General features: G+C 53.2%; 1 protein-coding gene and 1 pseudogene across 1 annotated transcript; both read right to left on the reverse strand.

Annotated features, from left to right (window-relative positions):
* Positions 1-779: 779 nt before the first annotated feature.
* Positions 780-2,797, reverse strand: LOC128267106 (uncharacterized). Its single transcript, XM_053003895.1, has 2 exons — positions 2,709-2,797; positions 780-2,373 (listed from the first exon to the last, which is right to left on the reverse strand). Exons 1-2 carry the CDS (start codon positions 2,795-2,797, stop codon positions 780-782), a joined length of 1,683 nt encoding a protein of 560 aa, XP_052859855.1.
* Positions 2,798-3,857: 1,060 nt separating this feature from the next.
* LOC128267107 (mucin-2-like) lies at positions 3,858-10,453 on the reverse strand (annotated as a pseudogene).
* Positions 10,454-13,954: the final 3,501 nt, after the last annotated feature.

The following is a 13,954-nucleotide window of genomic DNA, read 5'->3' on the forward strand; positions in this document are numbered from 1 at the left end:
AAGACCATTTTAATACCCATCTCGCAAATTACACTGCCGAGATCACCCAAGCCTTAAAGAACACAGTTGACAGATCGGTGAACAATGAACACCGAAGAAAGACGATCCTTGCTGGCCGCCGTCGCACTACAATAGAGATCCCGGAAATCTGCACCGAGTATTGCTCGACACCCTGCCTGAGATGAGAAGAAAAATGCAGCAACTCCGATGAAACGATAATAATGTTGTACGCTTTTTATGCCACGCATTATGTGCTGCATTTTTTGCAGTTCGCGTCGTCCTTGAGGATCTCGCTTCTGTGAAACAGGCGACCCGACCATAAATCAACGTCCTGTGCATCCGCAATCGGGGAACGAATTTAAATCGATATGGCAGTGAGGTTCCTTGCTAGGGTCAACGGGTTAACACCCGGGGGTGTCACTCGGTTTTGATCCACCCAGTCAAGGAAGGTGCTGCGGTGTCGAAGGTCATCATCGTAAACGAAATAAAATCATCATAATAAGCATTGGGGCAATCAACGAGTTTGTTAGGGCCATGCTCGTTAGCTAGGGCCACGTTTTATTAGCTGTTTGCTGTGACACTAACAACTCCACTACTTAAAAATCAATTACGAGTGTGTAATCCATTGTTATACTGCACAATTCCCGGCACGAGTCGAGCTGAGCTGCTGCTGGCTCACCTTTTGAATTAATAAATATACAACCTCTCGCTTCTCGCTGATTTCTGCGAGATCACCGCGTTCTCCTGAGAGATCTTAGTGGTGTGCGGATTGTCTACCTTTAGGCGCTGATCTGCCACAACCGGTTCGTCGCTTCGTCGCCCAACCAAGGATTGTGCTCCGGCCGAGGCGGTGGTGGATGCCGACCGAGCGGCACATGGTCAAAGTTGATCTGCGTCGGGATCTCGATCGATTTGAGCACCTCCACCGTCGAGGAGGGTGTCGTCGTCGGAACGGTGGAGGATCGCTGCTCTTCGGTGGTGCTGGTGGTGGTCGATGAACCGCCCCGCAAAGTGGCCACCGTTGGTTGAGCCACCGGACGTTCCTCTCCCGTGTTCAACTCCGTCGAGGCGGGTGGCTCAGACTTTCGCTGGGCCGCCGTCTGCTTCGGGTAGATATTGAAATGGACCATCAACCGACTCGGACCAATCAGCGGGCTGGCAAAGCCCGGAACCGGAACCGGTGGGCCGTTGCGACGAAAGTAGCTCTCCTGCTCATACTCGGCACTTTCGCCGTAAACGTTCCCGGGGGGTCGCACCCGATACGGGGACAATTGCGCGAAGGCCTGCTCATTGGCGGGAGGTGCCCACGGATTGCGGAACCGATTCCGGCGCCCTTTCTGACGGGGCTGATAGGGTTGCCGTACGACGGGCACCGGTTCTAGGTTTAGCATCACCGAGAAGGGCATTCCCTCCCGCGGCCAGCCGGTGTTGCGGGGCTGCGGCGCAAACCGGAACTGTTCCGTGGCCAGCAGATTCACATCGCTCGGGTCGTGTGGCTTGAAGTTGTACAGCGTGTCCGGCATCATCGGCTGCTGGAGCTGCTGGTTAATGAGCTGCGGTGGCTGGAGGACCACCTCCTGAGGGCGCTGCGATGCGGCCCCGAACAGGGTCGTAATGTCACCGTTTTTGCGCGGATGTCGGTAGATCCCGCTGAACTTGATCCGATGGTTCTGGTGGACCGGATGATTAAACTCTGAGGGCTGCAACGGGATCGCACCTCTGTACGGGTGGTAGTTGTAGTGCAGCTGCTGCTGCCGTTTGGCCAGCGTGAGCTGACGGAGCACTCCCTGGATGCTGTCGGCCAACGAGTGATTCGCTTCGCCCGACACCGGCTGCTGCTGGAACCCTACCGGAACCAGTCCAATCGGCTTAAAGTGGAACGGTTTCGGTTCATCGCTGCGGCGGGAAACGGCAGACTCGGGCGTCGTGAGGACTTCGGCCTCCAGCAAGGGTTCCCCTTCGCCGGACCAGGACAGCCGGCTCCGGGCGTCCGTTTCACCCGCTACCGGCGGTGGCTTCAGAAACCGTGCTGGCAGGAGGACCAACCCGTCACGGCCAACAGCTACGGAGCCTCGCAGGCCGCGTGCCCTTTTCATCGACGACTCAGCAGACTCGGCGCTCTGATTCATCAGCCCCGAGGATAGGGGCGTTGTCAGGACGGTGTTGAAGCCGCCGGCACTCGGCTCGATCGACGTTTCGTTGTCGAAGCTTAGCTCGATAACCTGCTGGCGCATCCGCCGCTCGGCTTCGTGCACGATCATGAACAGTGTGAAGAAGGCCACGAACGCCATCGCCAGGATGCTGTAGAGGGCGATCTTACGGTGCTGGTGCTGATCGCGCTTCCGCAGCCCACCACCCCTCGGGGACTCGTATCTGTGGGTGTGTGGATTGCGAGAGAGCGAGAAATAACCTTCGGAACTCGAAACCCGAATCACAAACCACTCCGTCGGCTATCACATGGGTTGATAAGTCGTTAAGCTAACTTTTTTAATTTATTTCTTGTCTTTATCTCTTAAATTTAGCGGCTTTTTCGCATATTTACTAAAGGTAAAACACTTTTTAAATAGTTAAACAAAAAACAGCTTAACAACTCATTGACTCATTGTGGGATACCCGTTCGATTAGGACAAACCGATCACAACCGATTCTTAACATAGGACCCAAACTTTGTTCACGAGGACCCCCGCGAGGAGGCTCTTCTCACTCACTTGTAGACGTCACCGAGCTGGGTGAGCCAGTTGTTGCTGTAGGCCTTCACGAATCCAGGGCCCGTATTGGGCTTTCGATCGTTAAACATTTTCAGCAGTAAAGAACACACAATCACTCAGAACAATCGATCTCTCCTAGTGTTGGGTCATTTTGCGGAAACACTAGCAGACGGCACTCGATTCGTCGGTCGGGCTGTTCGGAATAACTCCCAGCGCGCAGTCCACCGACCCTGTTCACTGTCACCGTAAAACTGTCACGTTTGAAGTGAGCGCGCACTCGTTCGCTTCAACGCGGATTGAAGTGATTCGGGCCATAAACTCCACTCCACCGCCAATCTGTCTGAGCCGATTGTTCCCCGGTCCCCCGTGGTCTTGTGGTTGTGCTTTGCATGTGTGAAGCCTTCATTTACAGCTACCGTTGGCCGCGTGACTTACTTGGCACGCGCGCGCCTGGCGTTGGCGTTGCCAGAGGGTTCAATAAATCTGTGGGTAAGGGGAGGGTGCAGAAAGGGAAAATCATAATCCCGCTTTCGCTACGCAGGTGCACTGAAACCCCGCGCACCGGAAAATGAAGGAAAAGCCCCATCTTCCGGCGTTTATCTTCTCAATCAGTCGGCGCCACAGGCGGTGACACACAGCTTTACGCGCCGCCTAAGCAGATCGGCACGGGACCGTGAAGCGGGTAATTACCTCCGACACGGTCGGTCCCAAGCAGTGACTCGACTGGGTCGTTTCTAACCAACCGAGCCCATCTTGCCATGCCCATCCAGCGGGAGAGTGGTTAGACAAACAAAGCCCAAGCCCTGTCGGCGTACCTTTTTGGCTTTCATTTTCAAAACATCGACCGACGGCGGCCTAGTATTTATTGGGAACACAGCGCCGCGTCTTTTTGGGCATTCCTCTGCCGGTCTTGGAGCGCTACGAGCCGCCACAGCACTTGCGCTTTCGCGAAAGAAGCCTCGCGATCATGTAGGTCGCCCCCGCGGATCCGCGACCAGAATAATAATTAGAGGACCCGTCGTCGCCAAGCGGTTGCATCACCGCGTGAGGGATGGATTTTCGCACGCCCTGGGGCGGTGTCACCTTTCGGAATAAATAATGAAACCATGTCATCTTTGAGCTATCTATTCGGAACCGCACTTAGCACCTAATTCACAAACACTCAAACTCCGCCGGCCAGCATTCAAGTGCAACCGGCACGGCGACCGGCAACTTCTTAACCCTACTGCGCGACCCCTATTTATGAGTATTTCGGTCGAAGGGGGAAAGCAGAAAATGGTGACACGCTACGCTAACGAACTAAACGCTAAAAGGTTACGCTAAACTTTTGGAACCGCACCGAAAACTGAGGGCAGAGAGAGAGAGAGAGAGTGGCCACCTGCAGTAGGTGTGAAGGTAGGTCTCTCGATGGATTCGACAGCCGAAAGCGGGGAAAGGACATGGGGCGGGAATTCGGTGGCAGTGTTTGTGTGTGACTCATGAAGGGGAGAATCGTGATCCTAGGTGAGAACCTTCACTAAAAGTTAAACGGTATGGCAGGCCTAGGGTACGAGTAGCCGGTTGACTCCTCCGGCGGTAAGTACTCCGGGGCGGGCGTGGTCTTTGGTGGCAGCGTCAGAGGGTTCGGGGGTTTCGGGTACGCGTAGCCACAGCTGCCATCGGCGTTCAGTTCGCCATCGCTACATCCTTTCTCTGTCGTCGTACGACGCGTCGTACTGGGCCTCGCCGTTGTTGTGCTCGGGGGCAAATATTCCTGCGGTGGAGTCGTACGTCGGGTTGTTGTCGTCTGCAAAAGGACACGCACAGAAGGATCAGCGCATCTTACATATACCGAGTACGGTGAAGACTTACCGTCGTCGTGGAAACTCGGTTCGGTAGTGTAAATGATTCATCCGGCTTGGGATAATCATAGCCACAGCTTCCGTCGGGATTCTGAGCCGAAGGAGGACACTTTGTGGTTGTCACCACCCGTGGCGTGGTGCGCGTGGTTAGCCGCGTCGTGGTCGTAGTCCTTCGGGTGGTCTGCAAAACGAAATGACCGGTTCAGTATCCTTCCGCTCAATCAAAGCCCTCTTTCGAAGGCTACTCGATCGTTACCGTTGTGGTGGGGCGAGTTGTTGTAGCCTCTTTCCAAAAAGGACCGTGGACTAACCGTGCTTGGTCTGGCGGTGGTAGTCGATACCCGGTTTGGAAGGGTGAAAGACTGATCCGGTTTGGGATAATCGTACCCACAGCTTCCATCTGGATTCTGCGCCGACGGAGGACACTGTGTTGGGACGACCCTCGGTGGTGTTGTTGTGCGCCTCGTCGGGGTGGTCGTCAACCGGGTTGTGGACCTCGGAGTGGTCGTAGTACGGCGGGTCTAAGGAACATAATCGAAATCATCAACATCTTCCCTTAATGCCAAACACCGAACAGCTTCTTACGGTTGTGGTCGTGCGACGGGTTGTTGTCGGTGGAAGATACTCCTCGGCCGGTGTTGTCCTCCGGGTCGTTGGGGTAGTCCGTCGAGTGGTCTGTAAAACTCCGAAATGAATACCGCACTAATCCTTCATGGGTTGGCTAACGTACCGTGCTCGGTCTGGGAGTGGTCGTTGACACCCGGTTGGGTAGCGTGAAAGACTGGTCCGGTTTCGGATAATCGTAGCCACAGCTTCCGTCGGGGTTTTGGGCCGACGGAGGACACTTCGTGGAGGTAACGACCCGCGGAGTAGTGCGAGTTGTTGGCCGGGTAGTCGTCGTGGTTCTTCGTGTGGTCTATCAGAAACAAAATAGCTTTTATAAATCCATTTCCTGTCCAACACCGTTCCACCGATTACCGTTGTAGTTGGCCGCGTGGTTGTCGTAGTACGGCGCGTTGTTGTGGTCGGCGGCAGATACTCCTGGGCCAACGTAGTCCTTCGGGTGGTGGTCTAAAACAATGCGAATAGGGAAGGATTCAAATTACACATTAAAATCTCTCTTCAATCCCTAGTGTCCTAGTTTAATTGGTCCTTGTACCGGACCAATCGGTCTGGAAGAGACAGAATGGATTAAAATACAAATATAGCGTTTCACATACGCACCGTTGTGGGTCTCTGGGTCTGCGTGGTCTGTACGCGGTTTGGTAGCGTGAACGATTGATCGGGCCGCGGGTAGTCATAACCGCAACTTCCATCCGGATTCTGGGCCGATGGGGCACACTTGGTAGTAGTTACGACCCGCGCCGTTGTTGTCCTCCGGGTGGTGGTTGTTGTTGGCCTAGGCGTCGTACGTCTTGTGGTCTGAAAAAAGAAATCTGTATCAATTAGGAATTCTCCAAGGTAGCTACGGCCCCCGCTACGAACCGTTGTGGTAGGACGTGTCGTTGTCTGCCGTGTGGTGGTGCTTGGAGGCAGATACTCCTGGGACGGCGTAGTCCTGCGAGTGGTAGTTGTCGGACGACGAGTGGTCTAAAATACAGTGGATGGCGAAAAGAAATTTAGTTCTTGAACATTTGAGTAATATGTGAAAATATGAGTACATCTTCTATTTGAAAAAAAATGAAAAGAAAAATCAACAAGAAGGAGCAAGTTTTGTTGGTGAAGATTTTCCCGCACCCCAGAATAGTGCAGCAATCCACAAGCCATAGCGTGGATGACAATATCCAGGTTTTAGGCTGTTAACATCTTTGCCCAGACCAGCCAACCACTGAAAACATGTGGTTATTCATGAACTTTGGATTATGTGTAAAAATCCCACTCAATTTAACAGAATTAGCAAAATTAGTCAAACCAATCAGGACCAAAATAATACATGAGGATTGTAGAAAGGGTCACATAACAAAACCAGGATGTTTGGCTACCCTATCTGGGTGGAATGGTATGTATTACGGATACTAAACTTGTGTTCGCCGAAGAGAAATTTAGCTTGTTCCAAATATGTTTGGCTAAATTTTCTCTTGTATCCATCATCCCTAAATACACCAAAACTATCATTTACACATCTTATGTAATGTTTTTGTTTGAATTTTGATTGACCAAAGCAAATTTTTTATCCTCGTTTTGCCTAAAATATTTTGTGTTCGGAAACTTAACTTCTTTTCGCCATCCACTGTATATGCAAATGGTATGCAAATGTATCGTCCAATCGGAGCGGCCCTTAAGATGGGATGCGGACTTACCGTGGTGGTGGGCCGAGGTGTTGTTGTGGACACGCGGTTGGGCACCGTGAACGATTGGTCCGGTTTCGGATAATCGTATCCGCAGCTTCCGTCGGGGTTTTGGGCCGAAGGGGCACATTTCTTCTCGGTGGTCGTTACGACTACCCGTGGCGTCGTTCTGGTGGTAGGTCTGGTCGTGAACGGCGTCGTACGGCGCGTTGTCTGAAAAAGGGGCAGACGACATTACAAAGTTATGCGCTCCGCGATTTCATAACACCGCCGCCCCGTAGGTCATACCGTTGTCGTTGGCCTTGGGGTTGTCGTCGTCGTTCTTCGCGTGGTCTGGAAGCGACAGAATGGATTAAAAGGACCCATAAATATTACCGCTTCACATACGCACCGTAGTGGGTCTCTGGGTGGTGGTCTGAACGCGATTGGGTAGCGTGAAGGACTGATCCGGTCGCGGGTAGTCGTAACCGCAACTTCCATCCGGATTCTGGGCCGACGGGGCACACTTGGTGGTAGTCACAACCCTCGGCGGTGTGGTCGTCGTTGGGCGTGTGGTCTATCGAGAGCAAAGAAGGGGTTAATCTCCATCGAACCCCAGAGTTTGTGTCCTTCGTTACCGTCGTAGTCCTCCGGGTGGTGGTGGTCGTCGGGGGAAGATACTCATTCGGGAGCGTAAACGATTGGTCCGGCCGCGGGTAGTCGTAGCCACAGCTTCCGTCCGGATTCTGTTCGCCCGCGGCACACTTGCGCGGTGGCGCTGGTTCCTCGAACGGAACCTTCGGTTTATCGTAGTGGTAACCGTCCTCCTGCAGGATGTTGTTGCCCGCGTAGCCCCCGCGCAGTATGGTCGCGATGTCCGCCGTGGCCGTGCCCAGTGCAAGCGCCACACTCACCAGCGTCACCAGTCGGCTCGGCTGGTACAGGGTGGTAATTGAAAGACATAAACATTAACGCCGTGCCTTCCGTTTGTGGCCCCAAACGGCGAGCGAGGGCAAGAGTCATGACCCGGTATGATTAATAGCTGCCAACGCCGTCCAAACGCCATTCGTGTGACGATCTTTGCCAGGGGTTAACCAGGCACAGTCGAAGTCATTTGTAACCGCGCTCACCGCTGACAGGTCTCATCACCTCGATAAGGAAGGGTGGCCGTGTGTGTGTGTGTTGCGTGCAATTTACGATGCACCAGAAAAGGCCACACGTCAAGGTCTGCCAAGGTCCCTGCCTGCGCCTGTGCCCCCGCCTGTGCCCGATCGTCTAATTTACGGTACGATCCTCGCGATGCGTCGTCGTCAGCTGACTCTTCCCGCAGAGTTCGGTTCGGAATGTGTCATCGGAGAGGAAACTCCAACCAGAAACTCGAAACTGCGTAGCCCGAGAACCGAGGCGCGGGATTAATTTACTCAAGGCCCCCGATCGCGCGCCGTTCGAGTACTTTCAATTTCAACGTGTGTGCCACGTGTGGTGCGAAGCCGCGTATCCGCGTACACCTTATCCATCTTCATCGAGAACCCCCCGAGTGCAGGTCAACACGCCGGATAGGCCAGTGGCGCTTTTGATCGATTGTGCAACTCCGTAAGATGCGATCCCGGCCACCCCGGGTGCGGGGCGATCTTCCATCTTCGGGGCGACGACGAGCTGCTAATGAACGTTCCTATAGAACAGTAGGTAGTTAACATTCCTGTCCCGACCGGTAGGTTCCGACCGGTACTGGCATCGGGCAAGGCAATTATTGTTTCAGGCTCAGTGTCAGAGAATCGATTATTTGTCTCCTAATTGTAGACCCGGCACGCATTCCCAGCAAATATCATCGACGCGATCGGAAACTTTCGATCATAAACTTACGCGAACCGTGCGATGACCGATCGATCGATTGCTTCTCGCGTCGAATGATCCCCGTCACCTTGAACGGATAATTTACTCTTCTTACCGGTTGACCCACATAGGCACGTTCTACCAGCTGATAAGCGGGCAACAACAAAGTAAGAATTTATACTGCGGCCGAGACGAGTAGCGAGTTTTCAGAACGCATTTTTCATCGTAACGATCGCTGAGATACCGATCACTGAGTGTGGGGGTTACCGAGAGGAGTCACTCCGCGCCGCAAAGGTTGTGCGCATCCCACCAACGTGCGAGAAGCCGAACATCATAATCAACCCCCGGCGAACCGAACGCACCACTCGTCAACATCGACGCCATTAGCACAAACAACAATAACTAATTACTTTCGATTATCGATCGCCGTGTCGGCCGGGCCCGGGCGAAGGCGAATGATGCATGGGCACAGCCGATCCGAAGAAGCGTTCGCCGCCACCGCAAAGGTCACCCGGTCTTGGCGGAGTATGCCGACGCGACCTGCCGAATGCGCTCCTGAGGCACCGGGTGCCAGTTTCGTAGGTGTCATTAGGCACCTGCTGCCGGCCACAATTGTCGTACGCTCCGGATTCCACGTTCAGCTCCTTATGCAAATAGGGCCGCGCGAGATGACGGGCGAGATCTTTGTTTTACGCTAAGTGGCCGCTCGTCGTGGGGAGAATGTTGTACAAATGACCTTTGCATTGGGTACTGACGAATTTTGCCGTAAAGTTCTTCGCTAGTCACTCGATAGGGTCACACTACTGATAAGAGAGTGTGAGATTTGGGTGAAAACGGGCGCATCCGATCGTAAAAATACAACGCGGCGGCAAGCGACGAACGTGACTCACACCATAATCTCCGACGAATATCCCGCCGATAGACTCGCTCCGGGGTGCATAAAAGCAACAAAAAGTAACAACGCTTTCTGCACCATTTGCAAAAAAACACGGTGGGGGCTCTCTGCCGTTCGTTGACGCTAAGTGGAGTGGACACTTTACGCGCGCGCTCGAGCCGCGCCGTGTTAAGAATCGCCGTCGATCGCCGTCACCAGAATGTCCATCAGCGCTCGTGTGCAGTGGCACTTCGGCAGGCAGCTGGCTGACCAAATAAGGTTGGCAGGCAAATTAGTTGACTTCAAATTGCAATGTTTTTTGTGTGCGGCTCTTTGAGGTTCGCTTCCTTGTTGTGGCCGAAACATTTCGCAACCGTAACCTTTCTCTACTCACAGCACGGCACGGCATGGGACGGGGTAATTCTGGGCAACCTTCTGACTGCTCGTTGCGCCGAGCCCGAAGGTCACCATTCCTGTTCGCACCGGGAGGGGGGCCCTGGCCGCAAGGGGTCAGCGAAAAAGAAATGAAGCGCGCAAGATGACGCCGGTTACGCAATGCCCAGTCAGTGGTGGCCACATTATAACTGGTTCGACACGGCGTTCGATCATCGAAGGGCATCAGCTTTGGTTTCTCGTTCGGCGGCGGCGGCGGCGGCGTCGGAGGGTTCATCGTCGGCTCGTACGCGTCCCGACGAGAATAGGATGGCCGGTAGGAAGCGGGTTTGCGGTATCGATTTCTAATCGACGCTGACTTCTTGTTCGCGATCGAGATTCTCAGCTTTCACGATACGGTTGCGCTGCATCGCTCAAAACAGATCGTCCTTCGATCAATTAAAAGCGCTCGTCGCTTTCCTCGCCCAACACACGATCGGCGGGGGGTGGTCGTCCTTTTCTTACGAAACCACCTGTGGCTGGGTGACCATCGACCATCGGGCATCGGATTCCTCTGGTCTGGCTATTCGAATTCAATCAATCGAAACGGAATCGAGCGCGACAGAATTAACGCTTTGTGGCACCAACGTGGACGACGGTTGATGGACTTGCGCACGCGCGTGTGATGATACGGTTTGAAGGTCGCGGCCCGCGGTCGAGATGCTAATGGAATCAACAAGCCAAGAACCGGAGGCGGTGCTCCTTTCCCTTTCGATGGCCGCGTTTCGATGACACTAACGGCACCAACCCAGCCATCGGGCTGCGACGATTCTACGCATTTAACGGATTATGTTTCCTTGAGTTTCGAGCCCCGATTTATGAAGCTAATTCGGATGCGATCCATAGTATAAATTTAAAACCGAATCCAAATTTAAAACTCAAAGTCTGTTGTGGTTGTCGTAGGGGGCCTAAGCACTACTAAACGGTCGATCGGATCATGTTGTGGTTGTGAAAATGAGGCAAAACCAGCCACATTGCGATGTAGGCTTATCTTGGCCACCATCTCACACCTATTCCGTTGAGGCCACTTTAGCCCCAACCGCGCCCCATCACGAGAGACGGTCGTTATCTTATGTTGATTTGTTGCCAGCGACTCCATCAACTCCGGAATGACGACGGTGTAACGGTGGAGAAAGAAAGAATGGTGACGATTCTCACTCTTAACGCGACGAGAGTCACTGACCCCTCGTCGCTTTGTCAACGCACAAGTTGGGCCGTCGTCAACTCACACGTTGTTTAGGCTTAGGCTAAACTACACCAAAATGGGAGCACTATTTTGCAACCGACACTCCCGGGACGGACGGGGGCCACTGACTGGGGCATCGCAGATGACATTCGCGCACTCTGGAGCCTCGACGTGGCTCAATGCAATCAGGTGGGAAGCATCGTGTCCCCAAATGCTGAAAACCGCAAGAGTGTCACGGTCCAAACGTCGTCGTCGTCGCTCTGTCCCCCCCCCGCTGAGCATACCGGTAACGTAACGCTCATTAATACAGCATAAACGGCTGGCAGCATTTTGTTTATTTGGTTAAAGTGTTGGCCCGCCAATTCTTGGGTGGCGAAGGATAGCGTTCAAAAGCTAGTGTCCACCTGACACCCGATAGCCGACAATAGCGGAAACGGCCGGTTGAATAATGCGCCCATTTGTTTGAATAACTGTCTTGGCGGGGTGCAAAAAGAATGTCCAAACTGAAGCCAAAAACCGGTGCCGGGATATCACCCGGTGTGGCCAAACTCCGCGCAAAGGTGTTCTCGAAGATCGCGCATTCTTTCACCCTGTGTTCAAGCAGACGATCATAAAAGTGAATGAACGATCCTTTCCACCCGATGATCACTACGAAAGGGAAGTGAAAACAGAGTCCCAAAGGTCGACGACACTCCTGACAACGACCTCAGTAAACACAACATACCTGACGTCAACGGGCCAGTTTAATGAGCGTTTCGAAATTTGGCACAGAAAAGAGAATAGAAATGTAGCCACCATTAGGTGAGATGCTAATTAAACGGCCGGCGGTGACCTCTGGCGCTTCCTTGGGACACACAGTTTGGGTTTCCTCCAAAGTGGACCAACCATTGATGAAACGCATGATGCTTCGTTTAGCGTGCCTCAGCCGACAGCCGTCGTCATAAATCGCGCCATCCTACGACATGACACTAGTATCGGTCAGATCGACGACGAAGACGATAATCGTTATCACCCCCCAGTGCTCTGTGTGGGCCCGGTTCCACTAACCTCAAAATACGCCCGAGATGCACCCGATGCTCCCGGGAGAAAAGCAGCCGAACGAAATCGAAACCGAAAACCCCAATTGACCAACCGGTTCCCGGGCCGTTAGCCGGTGACCTATGCGCGACGACCGTCACGGTCCAACCAATTAGCATAGGCCACGAGCCGAACAGTTCTCGACTGTGTCAGTGTCACGCCGCTTGGCTCGGCCGGTGCCAGTGTGTTATGCAACAAGCCTCCTATTAATCCACCCGGGGGGCGCCACATTGATATGCTCCACTGGCCGACTTTTCCTGGTCCGATCCCTGAGAGCATGTAGGGTTTTGTCAAACATACAATCGGCCGTTCTCCCACATCAAATCAAATCTCGAGTGGGCACTGATAGCGGCGGGCGGTCAGAGAGGATCGAGATGTCCGATGCAACGGAATGGTCCGGCTGCACCAGCTGCCACTGGTCGACAGCCACTCATCGCTGTCTGATGTACCTGATGCAAGAGTGACAAAAGTGGAGCATTAGCATAACCAAATATCAATCATCCATATTTATGAGCGCCCGCCAAACACCTACTACGCAGTCTAGGGACTAGGGTGGCCGCAGCCGGTTGCCAAATCTTCCTCCTCCGTGAGCGGAGCGGAGCAGGAAGAGAATAGTTTGGGCGTAGTTGGTGGGCGCATATGATCGGTCAGCTCGGCCTTTGGGCTGGCCCTGGGAGTAACTAGTGTGACCATTCAAAAACGCGGGGCCGTGCAAAACCTTGGCCAAACAGAGGCCCAATGGCTAGAGACGGCTGCGCCGCGATAGTGGACCCTCTGCATACCATGATAATGAAGTTTCCATGTCCAGCTGTAGTCCAGCTGGTGCGGAAGGTGCCAACACTCCACGATGGCGCACTGATTGGGTGGTTAGTGCTCCGTTTGGCGGTGCCGGCTGATCAAACAATGGGCTCGTTAAATGTCACCAACATACGGCAGAGCAGGGCTCTGATACGTAATCTGCGGTGAGAAATTGAAGAAAGGTTTCCTTTGTCGGCGTAAAGTTGCATTCCGAATTGTGGTAATTAATAAGCATAGTAAAAATATTTTCAAAAATTAACCACACTAAGGAACAGCAAAGTGACGAAGAACGACAACGCCACGACAAGCGATGAACGCGAATCCCACAATTGCTTTATCGTGGTAGATACTTTAATCAAACAGCAAACTCAGGGAAATACCTGTTAGTCACGTTGTTGTTTATAATTTAAATTAAAGAGCCTTGAGAGAGTGAAATTCAGAGTCCTTCAAAGATCGACTGGCATCCGTGAATCATCCCACCGGCAAGGACAGCACCAGGATATGTTTCATCCGTCACGAAAGAGCCGATTTTGTACAGAAGCTCACAGCGCGCCCTTCTCAAGACGACAACGGATGCAAAAATTCTACTTTCCGGCGAGACAAAGTGCGCTCGGGTGCAGTACCGATCTGAAGTTTAATCGATTCGTTGACGGCATTTGCATAAACAACACATAGCGCGTAAATCATGATCATTTATCCAGCATTTTTATCTATCGGAACACCGCGGGCGACTTCACACATCGGGATTCTAACCCGACAAGAGCCCGACACACCAGCACTCTCTCCGGTCGCCTCTGCCGGCCACAAACTGCGGTATCCGACCGGTGTAACGTGGGAGCGCTGGATTGCTGTCCCTTTGGTTGCGATCGTCACAAAATATCAGCATTCTTTTACCCAGTCACCGGACCCGGCGCCAGTGGAAGATCGAATCGGTGGCA

This window comes from Anopheles cruzii, chromosome 2 (genome assembly GCF_943734635.1).
Source record: "Anopheles cruzii chromosome 2, idAnoCruzAS_RS32_06, whole genome shotgun sequence".
NCBI lineage: Eukaryota > Metazoa > Arthropoda > Insecta > Diptera > Culicidae > Anopheles > Anopheles cruzii.

What these genes read in the sequence shown, in the direction of transcription:
- LOC128267106 (XM_053003895.1), bottom strand. Translation starts at nt 2,797, where the DNA reads ATGTTTAACGATCGAAAGCCCAATACGGGCCCTGGATTCGTGAAGGCC. An exon ending in CAGCTCGGTGACGTCTACAA is followed by an intron (nt 2,374 to 2,708) that starts GTGAGTGAGAAG and finishes ACACACCCACAG; the next exon opens with ATACGAGTCCCCGAGGGGTG.